An 18,933-nucleotide genomic window follows, 5' to 3' on the forward strand; every position below is an offset into this window, starting at 1 on the left:
TATTTAATGTTTTTGAGTCACCGACAGCCTACTTTAGAAACCGTATGAATGTCTGTCTGTTGGTCTGTGGAGCAGTCTGTTACGTCAACCTCTTTTTGTTTACAACCACCGTTGTGACTACAGTTTTATGTCAGCAGGGGTCAGAAGTGCACTGCAGGAGGAAAATCCCTAGAACCTTGATTTTAATTTTTGTAGGAGCAATGCAAATGCAAAATTACATGCATAGTCAGAGTAACAAAGAATATTACAGTATTAAGATTACTTGGATGATTACTAATATGAAATTTTGTAAATAAATAATAGAAATTATAATACAAATTGAATTCCTTTAGCATCCTTTATTAGTGAATCCCTCTATAATTATTGTTATTATTAGTCGTAGTAGTTGATATTGTTTTTGTTAAGAGCTGCACACAACAATACAAATAAAGACATTGTGTAATAGGTTAAAAAGGAAACCTTTTACAAAAACACCAGTGGTGGAAACAGACTGTGGAAAGTACATTCACCCAAGTACTGTGCTTGAGTACTATTATAAGATACTTTACTTGAGTATTTGGATTTCGTGCTACTTTATACTTAAGAGGGAACTCTGCTGCATTTAGAACTTACGTTTACTTTTGGCGATAATAATTTGTATTTTTATTGTAGTAAGTTTAGTTTAAATTCAGGACATTTGCTTGTAATGGGGTTTTTATACACTGAGGTAGCGTACTGCTACTTTTACTTAGGATCTGAATACTTCCTTAATGTCTTCATTTATATACAGTATGTTGTTGTGTCCAATATGTCCGGTAAATTGAATTAAGCAAATTACAAAAGCGCGAGCCCATTGGCTCGCGCTCCAAGCTCCGCCTGAAAGAGCTGGCCCAGCGCGTGACAGCCAAGGAAACCCGAGTAAAAGCACACTGACCTAACGGCCCCGGTGCTACGCGTGCTGCCGTGTCTTGTCTTGTTTCAGGAGATTATTTGGGAAGTTCACCTGGCTGTCGCTGATGGAGACTAGACAACAAGGTGAGTCGGTGTCGCTGCATGTTGAAGACAACTCTTTATATTTTTATTTTTTTCAGACAGAACTTAAAAACAGCTGCTGTTGATCTGGTAATGAGGCTGCACTGACTGCACACGTCACTGTTTTGACGATGAAGCAGTGGAAAGCAAAGTAGCCTATAAATCCAAAAATACGGAGAAAGTCAAAATTGTACAGCGACAATTTTGGAGCGATAATTTATAGCCCGACTCTGGATGTGCTCAAATTATAGCCGACTGCTTAAACTGGCATGTATCATTTTCTTTTTCAGTAGCCTACAATATTTCTATGGGCCATTCATAAATTAGCTTTCTTGGCCAGCGCTTTCTGAAGACATTTCTGAGGCCATAAGAGCTGGTTCAGGAAGCAAATATCCAGAAATGAAGCTTCAGGCAACCACAGCTACACAGTTGGTCAGTGTGCTGTACGTTTGTGTCACTGTTTATTCAAGACATCATGGACACTCCAGATCACATTTAAGTCTTGTGGCTGGATACTGTTTCCTGTCTCAGAGGCTATCCGGTGGTCTAATGCACCGGTTTTCATCAGCAGTTATGTAAATTTTCTATTGATCACTGAAATCAATTTAATTGTCCTGTTATCCACACCTGTATCATCACTTGCTTTAAACCATGCAAACACTAAGCTACTGTATGTGGGAGGTGTTTACAGTAATAGGAGTGCCAAATATGTATGTCCTTTTGTCTCTTCTGGCTTTAAGGAACCCTTTCATGTTGCTGGATGTTGTTCTACCATTTGTGGCATTGATAGTATAGGCCTACTATTGGTGCTGTGTTGCTGCTGACAGTGATACACATTGATTCTAAAGTGTGCACTTAAATAATTTACGTTCAGAGTCATTCGCACATGTAATCGTTTGGTACAGGTTGTAATGTAAGATTGTTTGGTTTATGCATATTGCTGTTTGATTCAGCCAAAGTTTAACTGAGGAATGGGAATTTTTAATGTGAAAAATGAGACGTGAACTAATCAAGTCAGTCAATGACTCCCACATCCGTGAAGGTAGAAAAGGTACTGTTTGTTTATGCAGGTGGTTAACTGCATACCTTTTGCAGGTTTATATGTGTAGCCTACCTATGACTAACTGGAAGTCAGCAGAGCTTTGTGTTCAGAGTTAGAGGCTGGAGCAGTGCAAATGGCTTTAAATTGTCAATGAAACTTGATTAACATGAAGGTTTTGCAATTGAAATATCGCCTCCTAAAACATCCCAAATGTTTATAATCCACATATTAAGTGTTTTTTAAATGTTATGGTATAAAAAAAATGGACTGAAATGATATACAGTAGTACAGTGTTGTTGCTGTTTGGCCATACTGCGGGCAACTTAGCTTCAATTGATTTAGCAGCCATATGACTTTCCCTAGCCCTCTGATTTAGCATAGCCACATGACCATCGGACCAAACGGGAGTCTTGTGACTAAAGGTATTCCACCCTGGACAAGGGGGGAGAGAAACCGAGAAAAAAAAAAAGGGTAAAGAATGGGTGTGTTGAAAAGTTTCAGATATTTATCATTAACTTGATGAAATGGCTCAGTCTGGCCTAATGAGTGCTATCAAAGTGATCACCTTCTTTGATCTGCTAAAATGATGCTTTATGATCAGAAGAGTTTCACTAACTGTGGCCTGTTGAAATAAGCCTTCATTAACTTAGGGAAGGACAGTTCTTTGGAAACAAAGCAGTGTAAACTGAATGATATGTATGCCACTTCATGTTTATGTTTTACACTGAAATCTGTGACCTCTTCTACTTTTTTGAAAGAGTGGTTTATCAGCCTCAATGCAGTAGTTAAACCAGAAGGAAGTCATTGTTGGTGAAACAACACTGTCCTTGTTGGTCTTCTTCCACCTGCAGTGCTGGAGTATGGTATAATAATAATAATAATAATAATAATAGAATTTGTGTAGCGCTTTTCAAGGACTCAAAGTCGCTCGTAATGAGATTTCATAAGCAACCAGAGAACTTGGATCGCTCAATAACCTTGGAACTTCTTGCATAATTATTACAAACAATCTTGTTATCTGTGTGGCACAGATTTGCTCCACTGAATACTTTTTGAATAGCAAGAATCAGATATATCCTGTTTTAACAACTCCAAGTAGTTGTGATCTGTGCCACAAAGCGTCAAAATTCAGACCTGTACAAATGCAGACTCAGATAACGTGCATATACCAAAACAGACCTCCGTGTTATCAAGTTACTGACAGGGCCAGGATGGACATTGGGGAAACCCCAAAGTGTGTGTGTGTGTGTGTGTGTGTGTGTGTGTGTGTGTGTGTGTGTGTGTGTGTGTGTGTGTGTGTGTGTGTGTGTGTGTGTGTGTGTGTGTGTGTGTGTGTGTGTGTGTGTGTGTGTGTGTGTGTGTGTGTGTGTGTGTGTGTGTGTGCAGTCTTTTATTTTCTGTTTCCTCTCACCCTGCTGCCTTGCTCTGCCGCAGAGTTGTACTCTAGTGTTCTGAGTGAAGCAGTGGTGGACTGGGGCAGCATGGGTCCTGGAGAGGAATGTGTTAATTCAGCCACACACAAGGGAGAGCAGGGTAAAAACTCAACCCCCCCACCCCCAAAAAAAACACTGAAACACAGGGTGTTAATATGCTGCTGCACACAGATCACGTCACAGGAAGTGATGTCTAAGCATGTTTGTTTTGTCTGTGACATCAGCTGTTAAACAGAAAGTGACATCACTGACTGGGGGTTTTGGAACAAGTGTTTAGTTTTTTACATTCAGGTCAGTGCAGCAGCAGTTTTCTTCCTTATGTGATTCGGTGTTGATTTAACTGCTAGAAGTCAGGTGAGTGGGTGAGTGTGTTATTAAAATATTACAAATAAATATTTTAAATTTGAGTCACTAACACGAGGATGATTAAAATAAGAATAACTGACCCTTCAGGAGTGACTTAACGCAGGGTCTAAGTTGGACTTACTCGGAAGCAGGGCTGCAGCAAGTATAATTGTATTATTGTTTAATCTGCCCATTTTCTCTATTAATAATTTTGTCTACAAAAATACAGAAAATTAAAGAAAATGTTCATCACAATTTCCCGAAGCCCAGGAGAAATATTCAAAACCTAAGGGAAAAGATTTTAGCTTGACTCATCGATTATCAAAATAGATTGCGATGCCTTCAGCTTTACTCTGAAAAATGTTCAGGGTTGGCCTTGACCAAAATACAGTCAATCTAAACGGATTGGTATTTGATACCCCTTTAATGGCACATCCTTTAACTGTTGAGGGATTTTAAATAATAATTTACATGTACGATGCAGTAGGTGTCTGAACATGCAAAAATCAGTTTGCTTACATTATCAGATGAATAACAGATATAAATGTGGCCAGTCTTCCATTGTGCAAAAATGTGCTGTAAGGCCCTACTGACATCCTCTATGCAATGTGTAGGTACTTCTCTTTAAAAAAAATGAAACTTCCTGGATTTTTTTGTCAGTTAAGCTAAAACATCATTAAAAGAGGACTCATCACTTGCGAAATAAGATGAATCAAGCACTTCCTGTTTTGCCTAAGATACTGAAAGTGTATTCAACTGTAACTTTGCTCAGGTTTGAATCAGGATATGTTTTACCCTTCTGGCGAGGAATCGGTTAAAAGGAGCTCACATGGTGACGACTTGGCTCCAGAGGCCCAAAATGGGGAAAACCTGGAAGAATGGGGTAAAACTTCACCATCAGGGGACGATCAGTGGTGTCGGGCATCAGTGTCGCACTCTGACAACTGGGCCATGTCCACCACTTGGGATATGCAACTGGACAGCACAGGTGAAGAGGGATGTAGACTAGAGCCTGTAGAATAGACCGACCCTTCATTTTGGTTAAACATTTACTTGTCAACATAACATGACCTCTGTAGGAACCTGTAGCCACACAAGGGCTATAGCTGACACTGAGGCCAAGTCCTTTGAGTTTTATCTAGTAATTTTTAGCAGCCTAGAGAAATGAAATGCGTTTGTACATATGGTGATATTATACACAGATTCAGGTAGTGTTAGATTCAATATTTTTAATTTTCACTACTTTTAAGTTAACCAATAAAAAGCTTTAGTATTTCCCCTCCAGAATTGTATTCATAGCAGTGTGTTTAAACTTACACAACATGTTGGGTCTAAATAAAAATAAAAATACAAATACACAACACATACAGTCAACTTAAAAAAATAAAAATTCACAAACTCAAATAATTTAAAGCAAGAGACTTTATTTTTGGCGTCTGGTTAAAAAGGTGTGGTAGGTAATTCTGGCATATCCCTGTCCTAGAACATGATTAGCTACTACAGAAAGTGTACACAGGTGACATGAGCATGTTTTGAAGTTAGATGGCAAATTCAGTGAAGAATAATAAATATACTTGTTAAATGTAAAATGAACGAAAGCACAAGATAATCATTTAGCAGCGTCTGGCAGTGTTGCCTGTAACATGGCCTGAAAATGTATCCACCCCTCAGTTTAGTAGAGAGCTTAGGATCTGACCTTACTTTGTATCTAACCAATTTTATGCAGTGATCCGTGACTGGGATCATGAACTTGTTTCAGCATTCTTCACATTCCTGACAATTGGTAATGCTACGGCATAGTATAAATGGGACAATCTTTCAAAACCAACAGCTAATCTTTCTGTTATTTTAAATTTCACCGTAGATCTTTGAATTGTGTTTATACTAAGTAAGTTACATGTTTGATAGAAAATAGCACTGCACCATTCATTGGTGTTGATAATATAAGAAGCAGCTTAGACACTGTGCCTTTTGTTTCCATAGTGACAAACTGTGATACACGTGACTCTCACAAACAATTCTTATATTATGTTATATCTTTCAGAAAATTGATGGAAACACACAGACACAGCCTGTTCTAAATTGTAATGGCAAAAATGCCTTTGGGTCAAGTGCACTTATCTACAGTTTTAAATTTTCCTTTTAACTTTATTAAATGCTACATTAGCTAAAAATGAACCTGCGTTAGCTAAAAATAACAATAAGGTCCAGCTGTGGTCTGTAGCCGTTCACGCAACACCCATGGCGTTAGCTGAGAAGAAACCTGTGTTAGCTTAAAATAAACCAGCCTTAGCTAAAGAAACCAGCGTTAACAAAAGAAAATCAACCAGCGTTAACTAAAAAAATCAACCAGCTTTAGCTAAAAATAAATGAGTATTAGCTAAAAACAAACCAGTGTTTACTAAAACAAATCTGCATTACCTAAAAATGAACCAGTGTTAGCCACAGAAACCTGTGTTAGCTTAAAATAAACCAGCCTTAGCTAAAGAAACCAGTGTTAACTAAAAAAATGAACCAGCTTTAGCTAAAAAATAAACGAGAATTAGCTAAAAACAAACCAGTGTTTACTAAAACAAATCTGCATTACCTAAAAATAAACCAGTGTTAGCCACAGAAACCTGTTAGCTAAAAATAAAACCGTGTTAGCTAAAAGGAAACCTGCCTCATGTAAAAAAAAAACAACAAAAAAAAAACAATACATTTGCAACATGCTACTTTAATACCAGTATACTAAATTTAGCACCAATTTGTTCATAAAATCACTAGCAGTTTGGAAAAACCCTAATAATGTGTGAACGTTACTTTAGAAAAAACAAATTTAAGTAGAGATGGTTATTGTGGATGTGAGTTTTTAGTTCTTAGCATGTTGTGTTTTATGTTCAATTGAATTAATGAAACAATTCATGTTTTCATTGTAATTTCATTCCTACAATTAATTCTGATTGAATCTTACTAGCATTTTTAAGGGCTTCTCATGGCTGCATGAACATGAAAATAGACTCTTAAGATCAGAGTTATCCATGCACTATAACAGCTTCCATCTTAGCCACAGGGGGTTTAAAAAATCTGATTGTCCTGCTGCTGTTTGGTGTTTGCAGAATAGCTCCCTACTATAGAAAGACCTTGTATTAGTGTGTAGTTCTGCTACACTTGTGTGAAATGTGCATGTGTTTGCTGCATGTGGTGCTGACCCCTTTAGATTTCTAAATATATATAAATAATAAAGTCATTGTTAGCAGTTTACTTATACAATAGTAAGTACTTTAGTCAGTGGACAGCATCGCTAGTTTTTATCAGTCTTCACTAACCTTACGCTGTCCTCACCTGTCTTATAATGCTGCCACATCAAGAGAGAGGACACCTCACAGCAGGTACAGTTATCCTTTTACATTCTGTCCAAACTGTGGGTTTTAGATACAGTTTTTTGCAAAACATTCACAGGTCCACTACAAACATAGTGACATAATTACATACATGTATTTGCATTTATGGTGTTGTGTGGACACGGTCGTCCTGCTGTTGCCTGTTGCTGCGTGGTACCGGTCTGTCCTGATTTGCCTTCCACAAATCTCCTGCAACAATACAAGGCTAACCAGATGGAGCAGTTATAATGTGAAAATCTCTCGCTCTTGACTATTGCAAGGTATAGAGAAAGAAATCACCCTTCTGAAACTCAATATATTTCTGCTGCATCATTTATCCTGATGCCAGTCAGCTGACCGTATGAATCCGCTTCCTTGCTCTGCATGAAAGCAAATATTAATTCATAGAGATATTTGAATTTTCTATATCTTGGATGTGCATAAGGTGGTTTGGTTTAGTATCAGCATCTAAAGAGTGTGTGGGTAATTGTGTGTTTGAGTGTGGTTTCCAGAAGTAAGTACAGTGTGCAATTAGTATAATAAGGTGTTTTTGTGAGTGGCAGAAAGAGAGAATATCTTCTAAAGACTGTTTTCTAAATCTGTGTAAAGATGTTTGAGTATAATAATGTTTGAGTAGCTATATATTTATTATTTTTTTTTTTTTTTTATTCATTTTATTGGGAACAGCTGCCAAGGCAAAACATAATTTGTTTAATTTTGGTTTCACTAAAATCCAATATTGCAACGTTCAAGTTCAAAGAAACAGCATCTTATTTGTTTGTGTGTAGCAGTCTGTAGTGTCCGTCAGCAAAATAATCCAGGAGTTAATCCAGATTAGAGTTTTACAGCCTGCCGCCACGGATTACATAACTGTCAGACAGAGACACAGTCAGAGATGCAGACAGACATGTTGACTCAGACTTTATAGAGGCTGTTAGACAGTTTGCAGCACACAATCAAAACGGGCAAAAGGGCAGAAACATTTTAGAAATATCTTAAATCGATCGTAAACAAGAGAAACAAAACAGAAAAAGGTCAGAACCATTTCCTCCCGTCTTTGACGTTGCATTTAAAGTACAAGACAGTTTAACTCTTCATTGAAACCAATAAGAACTGCATTACATTCAATTCATACACCTTTGTTCAAGGCAATTTACAAAAAGTCCATACTAGAGGTGTGCCATTTCATATCGTTGTATTATCATGATGTGAAAAAATTAGTATTGTGACTTTAGCAATATTCCGACTTGTGGACGTAATTGCCTGTTAATTTGGCATCTGTTTAGATGTGCACTTTGTTTTACTATTAATATTTTTATACAGAATGTGAATCCCACTTTGAATAACTGTTACAACTGAGTGATCATTTTCTTTTAGTTTTTACTTAATATATTTGAAGGCAAACTAAACGTTTATGTTGACATATAAAACTATAACACTTTGTATGTTCTTGAAATTATTAACAAAATATTGTTCAGTATTTTGTCATATCATCAAGAATATCATTATCGCAAATATACCCTGAAATAACATCGCCCAACTCTGGCCATAGGGACAAGAACATGTCAAAACTCATAACAAAGTGATGCGTTTGATTCCAGGAGCAGATGCAGATTTTTGCTATAACTGATGGGATCCAGAATATTTCAAAACAACAACACATCAATGAATGTAGTACTTGAGAAGATTCATTTTTTATTTTTATTTTTTTGCTGTGCCTATTCTACATTGTGTGTGTGTGTGTGTGTGTGTGTGTGTGTGTGTGTGTGTGTGTGTGTGTGTGTGTGTGTGTGTGTGTGTGTGTGTGTGTGTGTGTGTGTGTGTGTGTGTGTGTGTGTGTGTGTGTGTGTGTGTGTGTGTGTGTGTGTGTGTGTGTGTGTGTGTGTGTGTGTGTGTGTCTTTCTTTCAGGTTTCCTGGACTCTGAGCCATTGAGAGAGGCTGATGAAGATATGGCCTCAGAAGTCAACCTAAACAACTCCATCATGACGGAGGAGGAGAGAGAGGAGATTCAGCAAGAGTTAGCTAAAGTATGTTTACATATGCACATTCTCATGCGCATACTCAGAAACAACAAGAATTGTTGAAAGTGGTGATATTGTTGATAGTCATAAGATAGTATGACAGTTAAGTAGCGCTTTGTCTTTTTGTGTATGTCCAGCTGGAGGAGGAGATCAGTACGTTGAAGCAGGTTTTGTCGTCCAAAGAGAAGCAGCACGCAGAGCTCAAACAGAAGCTGGGCGCGACTTCTCTGTACGAGCTCAGGAACAACCTCAGTAGAGGCTGGCACGACATGCAGACCTCCACGGCGTAAGTTAATGTGTGTATGTGAGTGTGTGAGACAGCTGAAAGAGTTTGCAGGTTGAAGTGTTAGAGTGAAGGGGAGAAAGTGTGTGTTAGTGTCCACAACACTCGACAGAATGGCTTTTCTATTTGCTCTCATAATAGATGCCTTTTAAAGGTCCCATGACATGGTGCTCTTTGGATGCTTTTATATAGACCTTAGTGGTCCCCTAATACTGTATCTGAAGTCTCTTTCCCGAAATTCAGCCTTGGTGCAGAATTACAGCTACTTATGACCTCATAAGGAGCAAGATTCCAGATCGGCCCATCTGAGCTTTCATTTTCTCAAAGGCAGAGCAGGATACCCAGGGCTCGGTTTACACCTATCACCATTTCTAGCCACTGGGGGACCATAGGCAGGCTGGGGGAACACATATTAATGTTAAAAAACCTCTTAAAATGAAATTTTCATGCCATGGGACCTTTTAACAAGACGTACACACACACATAGTGCAGGTAGTTTTTTTTTTAACAGTCAATAAAACCATACTCCAAACGGAGTGTCTGTTATAAACCACAGATATCAGAAACCCAATTAAAAAGACATAATCCTCTGCTCCTAGCTGCACAGCATATCTGTCTGTTATCTTTGTTGCGCTCACTGTAACAGACATCATAAACCTGATTAAAAACACATCAAATGGCTACACAGTGCTAAAGGCTAGCGTTGACCTCATGACACAATTAGCTGAACATGTCCAGATGATTTTTACTGTATTATCAGCAGTAAAAAAAAAACTAAAAACATCTGTAATGTTCCTCCAAATCCGGATAGGACTTGTTAGAAGAGTTGATTTTTATTTATTTTTTTGCTTTCATGTGCAGATTACCAATTTCCTAATTTGACCATCCGCTATGAGCTTTTACTCAGACACCAAGAGGCAGCAAAGATAAAGGGGATAGTCTCCAGAGGCCTCCCTTCTTATCCAGTTACACTTCAACCTGAAGATCACTTTACACACACAGTTGCCGTCCTCATCTATAATGAACCAGTGTGGCCAAAGGATTGTAAGATCCCAGAGAAAAAAAAGAGTGTGGATGTGTGGATGGGAGCAATCCACAATGCAAATGTAGACAAAAGTGTTGCTAAACAGTGGAAAAAAGGTTCAAAGGCTGTTGTGTATCTGTGTGTTTATGCGTTTGTGCTTGTCACCTTTATATGCATATGAATACATCTGTGTTTAACAATGTTGTTAGTTTAAGCATGAGTGTGAATTCAGTGCAGTATGTATAGGAGACATATTTTGAATGGACCCCCTTTATGTCTAAGCTATAAGAAGACATCCGAGACGCTGTCCACAGCAGGACAGAAAACCTCAGCCGCCTTCAGCACACTGGGCAGCGCCATCACCAGGAAGTTCGGGGACATGAGGTACATAATGATGCCATATCGTCATTATTTAGGAAGAATTTTCTGTGTTAAAGAATGATGCCAATAGTGTGGACATAAGTCACCCACTGAATTTGGTTGATCTGTTGACAATTGCACCCAGCTGGACACATTGTCCTATGTGTCCACATGGCACGAGTCCCAGTGTCTTTCAAACATCAGTTGGAAATGTGTCTTTTGCCCGTCAAAAAGCTCCATCATGAACACATTTGCATATCTAAACATATCATAACCCCAGCCTACCCATTACCACCGATGCAGTTACATCTTCATCTAATTCACAGACACATTTTTATCTGTGCTATCCATTCCCCCATCTCTCAGGGAGCAGAATTTTGACTCTTTGCTCTATCCAGCTCAGGCGAAATTCAGATTATGTAAGCCCACATTAAGCTGCTTTCTGTTGGAGCTGAAGGGCCAGAGGCTCTGAAGTCTGTCCGCCTTGAAGTCACTTTCTGTTCTTGTTCTGTCTCTTTTCCTTTCTGTCACTCTGTGCTGCTCTGTTTGAGACACTGAAAGTCAACACAACACAAGTGTGTGAGTCAGCCTGCATTGCTCTTTGTGAAATAAATAGAGCATTTGTGTGTATGATGACTAGAGAATGTGGGCCTGTGTAAATAAATGTATGTGCAAGGAAAGTTGTCAGGGAACAAACAGGTCAACATACAGTATATGATGGTTCATGTAAGCAGAAAGAGTGTCAAGACAGTTACTGTGTAAAACCTATAAGTAAAACTAATTTGGATTTTAAAGCTTTAAAAAAATCAAGACTGTAGAATTAAAAACACCTAACATTGTGTGCATACATTTAAGTAACACTTGGAGACGGCTTCATTTGCAACTTTGATACCATTACTGTTCATTTATAACAAAGCAGGAAAAAATTTTAAAACATATTTCTTGTGGAGACTGTTGACAGCGGCTCTACGGTAAAGACAAATTGGGTATTGTTAATTTCACTGCAGTTTATTATGTATTTGGAATATGAAGTGCAGAAAGGAAACAATGCATTATCTTTTGGTTATTCCAGCCTGGCTGGTCTAGAGTTACTGTTCCCTCGGAGGTATGTCCCTGTGGTTTTTTTGCTTATGGTGTGCATAGGTTTTGGTTTGTGTGCAATACACAGTAAGCATGTTTGTATTTTATTTTTTGCTGTGGACGTGTTTTGAAGTGTGTTCTTGCCTGTCACTTGTCATATCAAATATTTAACCTTCTTCAAACTGATTTTCAAAGTGAAGCCTAATTTTCAATGGATACAGCATATCAAAAGTTGCATACATACTGCATATCAATCCAAATATTTGTAGTCTTTCTGTATTCCAACGTGTGTGTGTGTGTGTGTGTGTGTGTGTGTGTGTGTGTGTGTGTGTGTGTGTGTGTGTGTGTGTGTGTGTGTGTGTGTGTGTGTGTGTGTGTGTGTGTGTGTGTGTGTGTGTGTGTGTGTGTGTGTGTGTGTGTGTGTGTGTGTGTGTGTGTGTGTGTGTGTGTGTTTAATTATTGACTCGATTTAAGGTTTCTTTTAAGTGCAAGTGTGGATAACCTTGGGTTTTTGTGATGTTTAGCTTTAGTAGAACATGTTTTATTTTGTTAGGACATCTGTGTACAAGTGAGATAAAGTATCATGTAGAACTATCTAGTTCCCCAGGTGTCCACGTTAGGTTACTTCCCCTAACCGATAAGAGATGACCGTTTTATATATATTTATTATAGTGCCATTGTTTGTATTAATAACCTAAATGTTCTAAAGTGAAAGAGTGTGACTGTGAAGTATACAAGGCCTGTCAATGTATCTTCAAAATGTTTTCCATCTTCCTCCACGCTTCCGAAGGTCCAACTCTATAGGGTAAGAATTACACAGCTGATTATGTCACATTAGCTGTTCCTCACTCCGAAACCTTAACTCAATAGATCTCAGTCAGGTCAGCCGATAGTACAAACAGTCAGCTGAGTCTGGTTGAGTACATGCTGCTGTCATGTCATGCTGGACATACTCAGTCCGTTGCTTGTCTCAGATCAGATTAGAATCGCATCTAATTGATTTTGGTCTCTGATAAGCAAAAACAAATTGTGTAGGTGAATCATGTGAACAAGTTGTCATGAACTTTCCCAGTTGCAGGAAAGTGCTAAAACTTTAAACCAATACAGGCTGAGACGGATGTAAGACCATGCAGTCATTCATTTTTTTTTTTAAGCAATTTGAAATTAATATTGAGTTGCAGCAGGTTTCTATAGCTAACTCTAGGTGTGTGTGTGTGTGTGTGTGTGTGTGTGTGTGTGTGTGTGTGTGTGTGTGTGTGTGTGTGTGTGTGTGTGTGTGTGTGTGTGTGTGTGTGTGTGTGTGTGTGTGTGTGTGTGTGTGTGTGTGTGTGTGTGTGTGTGTGTGTGTGTGTGTCCTGTGCTAATCATTAACTCCTCTCTCACCATGCTCTCTGGGAAAGCTACTCTATCAGACACTCTATGAGCATGCCCACCATGAGGTATAACCAAACTGTGCTTGCTTTTGTGTGTGTAAGGGAGAGTCAATTTATGTTTGTTTTTCTAATCTTTGTATTCCTTATATAGCCTTGTTTAAACACCTGGTACAATGCTAATTCACTGTCTTTTTTTATAGAAGCAAACTGTTTAACTTGTCCCTTACATTGACATTTATTTAGAAATAGTGATACTAAGAAACCTGAAGAAAAAAAGTTGAATACCAGAGATGTTTGTACATGGTATTTACACCTGCTTACACCCCATACTGCTGTTTTTAGTGCCTTTTACTACCTCTAAGCAAGTGTATGCCATTACAGTAAAAAAAAATTAAATGGATAATCTATCATTGTAATACATAATTTTTAGCAGAAAGGACATTGGTTAATTTACCCATAATATTGTTTCGGAAAATAGTTCAGCAACTCGTTTTGTGCAGTAAAAAAAGTAGAATGTCTCTTTCTTTTCTTTACAGAAACTCTCCCAGCTTCAAGTCTTTTGAGGAGAAAGTCGAGACTACAGTGTCCACCATCAAGGTAAATAGTGGGCAGAATTAAGTAGTGATGTTAGGTTCTGTGCCGAGGCTTCGGAGCGTGTGTCGAGAAATCTGAAGTTTTCCGTGAAGCGTGTATCGATCATTATTTATGTATGTATGTATGTATGTATGTATGTATGTATGTAACTAACTAACTAACTAACTAACTAACTAACTAACTAACTAACTAACTAACTAATACACATTCATTCAACAAGGTGCTGGAAGCGTTCTTTAGAAATGTTGGCCCATATTGATAGGATAGCATCTTGCAGTTGATGGAGATTTGTGGGATGCACATCCAGGGCACGAAGCTCCCGTTCCACCACATCCCAAAGATGTTCTATTGGGTTGAGATCTGGTGACTGTGGGGGCCATTTTAGTACAGTGAACTCATTGTCATGTTCAAGTAACCAATTTGAAATGATTTGAGCCTTGTGACATGGTGCATTATCTTGCTAGAAGTAGCCATCAGAGGATGGGTACATGGTGGTCATAAAGGGATGGACATGGTCAGAAACAATGCTCAGGTAGGCTGTGGCATTTAAACAATGCCCAATTGGTACTAAGGGGCCTAAAGTTTGCCAAGAAAACATCCCCCACACCATTACACCACCACCACCAGCCTGCACAGTGGTAACAAGGCATAATGGATCCATGTTCTCATTCTGTTTATGCCAAATTCTGACTCTACCATCTGAATGTCTCAACAGAAATTGAGACTCTTCAGACCAGGCAACATTTTACAATCTTCACCTGTCCAATTTTGGTGAGCTTGTACAAATTGTAGCCTCATTTTCCTATTTTTAGTGGAGATGAGTGGTACCCGGTGCTGGTGTAGCCCATCCGCCTCAAGGTAGTGCATGTTGTGGCTTCACAAATGCTTTGCTGCATACCTCGGTTGTAACGAGTGGTTATTTGAGTCAAAGTTGATCTTCTATCAGCTGGAATCAGTCGGCCCATTCTCCTCTGACCTCTAGCATCAACAAGGCATTTTCGCCCAGAGGACTGCCGCATACGGGATGTTTTTCCTTTTTCAGACCATTCTTTGTAAACCCTAGAAATGGTTGTGGGTGAAAATCCCAGTAACTGAGCAGATTGTGAAATACTCAAAGCAGCCCGTCTGGCACCAACAACCAAGCCACGCTCAAAGTTAGATCTTAGATCACCTTTCGTTCCCATTCTGACTAAGTTTGGATCAAACAGGTGTTTGTGTAGGACATTAATTGTAAGAATGGCTTTGTGAATTCTTCATATCCTCAAAGGGAATATTTTGATTTGTTTTACCCAATGGTCTCAGATTCACAGTTTCACGTTTCATCCATCTGCCGTCGGTGTCTCATCGTTTCTCATTTCACCAGTTTCTGTGTGTACGCCTGGGTCAGAGTGTCTGTGGAGGACTGCACATTTTCCCTTCAAGTTTGTTTTTTATAAATCCCAATTTGTGTGTAGAGGGCGGCGTATTGTGCATACGCCACGTTTATAAATGAGGCCTCTGGTGACAGAAATGTTGAGTCACACTAATCAGTAACATGTCAACCATGCTTTATGATCTAAAGTAGTACGCTGTGAAAGCCACACAGAGAACCACCTCTGAATGTTATAAAATGTCAGTGAAGCAGAGACAACTGAACACTATAATCTGGGTGTAATTGGCAGTTGACACTCTTGACTCTTGCAGTTGGTTATTTATAATCACACTGATCCTGTCTTAGCAGTGGCAGACTTCCATCTTTTGTCTGTACTTTGCAATAGCCACTGTAAAGACCACCATCGGAGTTATTTAAATTGCTGCAGACTTCTCTCCTGTTTGGCGACTTTTAAGTTTTAATGCCATTTCAAGGATAACATGGTCCTCTATAGAAAACCAAACACAAGTTCATATAAAAAAAACTCTCAAAAACACTGGCTAAGCTCAAAGATAGAGGACTTTAGAGGACAACGTTTCAACAAAAGCTGTTTAAATATCTTTCCTGAAAAGTTTACATTTGAGCTTAAAATGAAACCTCACTCTTCATCCTCTTATGTACTCCTAGTGGAAGTCTTTGTAAAAGTCTGACACCCTGAGCCTATTCTGCAGCACAACAGCAGTGCTGTGGCTATGTGAAGAGGGAGAAAGGAACTATTCAGTGATGACAGCACATTTTATGTTGATACAATTTCTCTGCATTTTCCATAGACAAAGGTTGGGGGTACAGGGACCGCAGGCAGCTTTGAGGAAGTCCTCTCCTCCGCAGCAAATGCCAGCTCTCAAGACACGCCCACTATCAACTTGACGGACAGCTCTGAGAGGCCGTGTTAGAGCTGCGTCCACACGGTGAGGCGGGACTTAAACCAGGAACTGCTGTGTTGCAGCACTTTTGTCACATAACTTCTCAATGCTCTGACTGAAATTTTACAGAATACCTTCATTTGATCGAACGTGTTAAGATGCTTTTGTAAACCATGTTTGTGATTAAATCTCTTAACACTTGCATGGAATTTCCTGCAAACCCTAAATGCCTAGACTTAATCAAAAAGTTACGCAATTTCTTGTTTGGCCCAAATTTACTCAAAATATTCTAAAGCAGCAGTTGTCTACCTTTTTTATTTTGAAAGCTCAAGACAGCTGACGTCAAAAGCACACCTACCTGGTAGAGGGCTGATAAACCCAGTGAGCCACTCAGATTGTTGTTGTTGTTGTTGTTATTATTTTATTATTAAACTGGGTTTAAAGGAAGAATCTGTCGACAACCTAGATTATTTTATGAATGTTACCAAGAGATCAGAGCATGTTGGTCTTTTTGTTGGACTTTTTTTTTCAGTGTCGTGGATTTAACCAATGAGACAACAAATGTCACCTGCCTCTGGTGACCTCCACACCATGTTAAACCACAGTGGTCGATCACATGGGGGTTGAAGCGGAGACACAGCTAAGCCTTAGTTAAAAAATGAGAATGCACAGATTCCAGACAAAAGCAAAAACCCTGTATTTCTGCTGTCACTTAAGTTGAGCGCCTCGTGGTTTGGCTCACGTAGTCACCCTCTCAACACGAGTGGAAAAACCGAATCACAGCTGGAATTCCTCAGACACAAAATAAGAGGTTATTGATGCCTTCTTTTGTTGTGTAAATTCGACATAAGTGGAAACAGCCATGTTGGTACATTATCACAACTCTACATTACTAGAACTTTCATACCAAAAACTACATTTTTAGGTTATTATTAGAAATAGGTGTTTGGTATAAAAATACACATAGTTACATTTTACTAAAACACGTAAAGAAAATGTACATAGAACCCATGTTGATGTGATTAACCCAGATGTCCTGGGGGAAAAGATTATTTGTAGACTTAGTATAAATGGTTTTACACCAAGACAGAAGATCTTAAGATGCAGCCACTCATGATACTTTTTGAAATCCACAGCTGACTGTTGTACACATTTTGTGGTGCTGACAGTTTGGGTTGGGCCTTATTTGAATGCTGGATTAGATTTATGGCACGAATATTTAGTCTGTGCAGTCACACTATAGGACTAACTAGTCTATAAGAAGAAATGAAACACTATTTGCCACGTGCGCAAAATCTGATAAATCACTTGCTGGAAATGACAAAAACAATTGTGTGCACTGTTGTCTGCAAACATCTTCACTCCAGCGGTTTAAACTGGGGTTATTTATTTTTGAAAGTTTCAATGTTTTTAACATTGTGTGAACTGCTGTACCTCAGATAAGTGCTGGATCCGCACAGGTTTAAAGCATGACATTTTACACTAAAATGGTCAAGATAGTGTAAAAGCTGAACTTTTTTCTGAGGCCTATGTAACTGACGCACAGTATAACATTAATACAACATCATACTGCTGCTTGCTTTGGCTTCACAAACGGGGATGTGATTTCTTTCTTTTTTTAACTCTCATGGTGCAGAACTAACCTGTTTAATGCTGAAAGACACAACACTTTTTTTACTGCTGATGTTATGAAAAGGTTGGTGCCACAAAACATTAAAAAAAATCTCATTTAATTTTTGTGTAAAATCCCTTTATTTCTTTTAATCTTTTCTAGTACGGCCTCTATGGCCACCGCATAACTTTGCCATCAAAGTGACGTTCTGTTTTCAATATATGATGTGTTTTGTGTTTCTCATATTGTCTTTCATGTGTTTTTAAGATTTTCTTTTCTTTGCTGTGGTTTGAGAAGACGCCCCAGATCATTTCATGTGTTACGCAGTCTGTCCATGAAATGTATTTTAATAAAATTCATGTCAACATTCAAGTACTGAATGATCTTGCATAGCAAGAAAATGTTGTCAGGTCTGATCTTTTACCAAGTAACTGAGGTCATGCATGTTATGTCATTGGAAAATTAATTACAGTACATGTTTTTAGATTTTTACAATGTGTTGGGTTGAAATCAAACTGAACTCAGCAGTTAAGACTTTAACAAAGGTTTCTACTAAAACTCTAAAACATAACCCCCAAGCTGTGACATTCAAATAAAATAACTGTTTAACATATTCATCTGTATTCATACATTACACACCATTACAAAGAGCTGTTTTTATGGCTGATGTGAGGTGACAACATTTTTACAATAAACACTGAACTGTGACTGAACCTGTGCAACTGAAGTTCTATGCAACATACTGACTCAAATAACATCCACATCTGACCACTGTTTTCTCATCCATCAGCAACACTGACTGCCTGCGTATGCTGTTGTTACTAACGTATTCTGTGTGCTGTATAGTTAGACTGCATCAGAAAATGCATTAACACTTTTTTGCTGATGGTTAAGCACCATTGTTACACACATAACCCTATTATGTAATATCTGCCGCTATTTTATTTTATATATATATATATATATATATATATATATATATATATATATATATTTTTTTTTTTTTTTTATATTATTTTTTTTTTTATTTTTTTATTTTTGACATGTCAAAATGTAATCAAATGTATTTGTCAATAGACTGAAAACATACAATAAAGCCTGGTAAAGGAAATACAATG

General features: G+C 38.3%; 1 protein-coding gene across 13 annotated transcripts; it reads left to right on the forward strand.

Annotated features, from left to right (window-relative positions):
• Nucleotides 1-872: 872 nt before the first annotated feature.
• On the forward strand, nucleotides 873-18,528 carry tpd52l1 (tpd52 like 1). Of its 13 annotated transcripts, none has more exons than XM_039781839.1 (12): nucleotides 886-1,014; nucleotides 3,488-3,586; nucleotides 4,604-4,819; nucleotides 7,182-7,202; nucleotides 9,103-9,221; nucleotides 9,353-9,501; nucleotides 10,805-10,906; nucleotides 11,444-11,461; nucleotides 12,753-12,767; nucleotides 13,363-13,401; nucleotides 13,872-13,932; nucleotides 16,111-18,528. In XM_039781839.1, the coding sequence occupies exons 1-12, from the start codon at nucleotides 996-998 to the stop codon at nucleotides 16,231-16,233; spliced, it is 981 nt and encodes a 326-aa protein (XP_039637773.1). In that variant the 5' UTR covers nucleotides 886-995; the 3' UTR covers nucleotides 16,234-18,528. The 13 variants fall into 13 exon arrangements, with proteins under 13 accessions (XP_039637785.1, XP_039637787.1, XP_039637783.1 ...); XM_039781840.1 differs by having other exon boundaries at nucleotides 13,375-13,401; XM_039781849.1 differs by lacking the exon at nucleotides 16,111-18,528 and having other exon boundaries at nucleotides 885-1,014; nucleotides 11,444-11,457.
• The last annotated feature ends 405 nt before the right edge of the window (nucleotides 18,529-18,933 follow it).

This window comes from Perca fluviatilis, chromosome 18 (genome assembly GCF_010015445.1).
Source record: "Perca fluviatilis chromosome 18, GENO_Pfluv_1.0, whole genome shotgun sequence".
Taxonomy (NCBI): domain Eukaryota; kingdom Metazoa; phylum Chordata; class Actinopteri; order Perciformes; family Percidae; genus Perca; species Perca fluviatilis.

Bases quoted from the DNA above. Each gene is read 5' to 3' on its own strand.
- tpd52l1 (XM_039781839.1), top strand. The intron at 3,587-4,603 runs GTAAAAACTCAA...AACTTTGCTCAG, and splicing joins CACACACAAGGGAGAGCAGG to GTTTGAATCAGGATATGTTT. The intron at 7,203-9,102 runs GTACAGTTATCC...TCTTTCTTTCAG, and splicing joins GAGAGGACACCTCACAGCAG to GTTTCCTGGACTCTGAGCCA.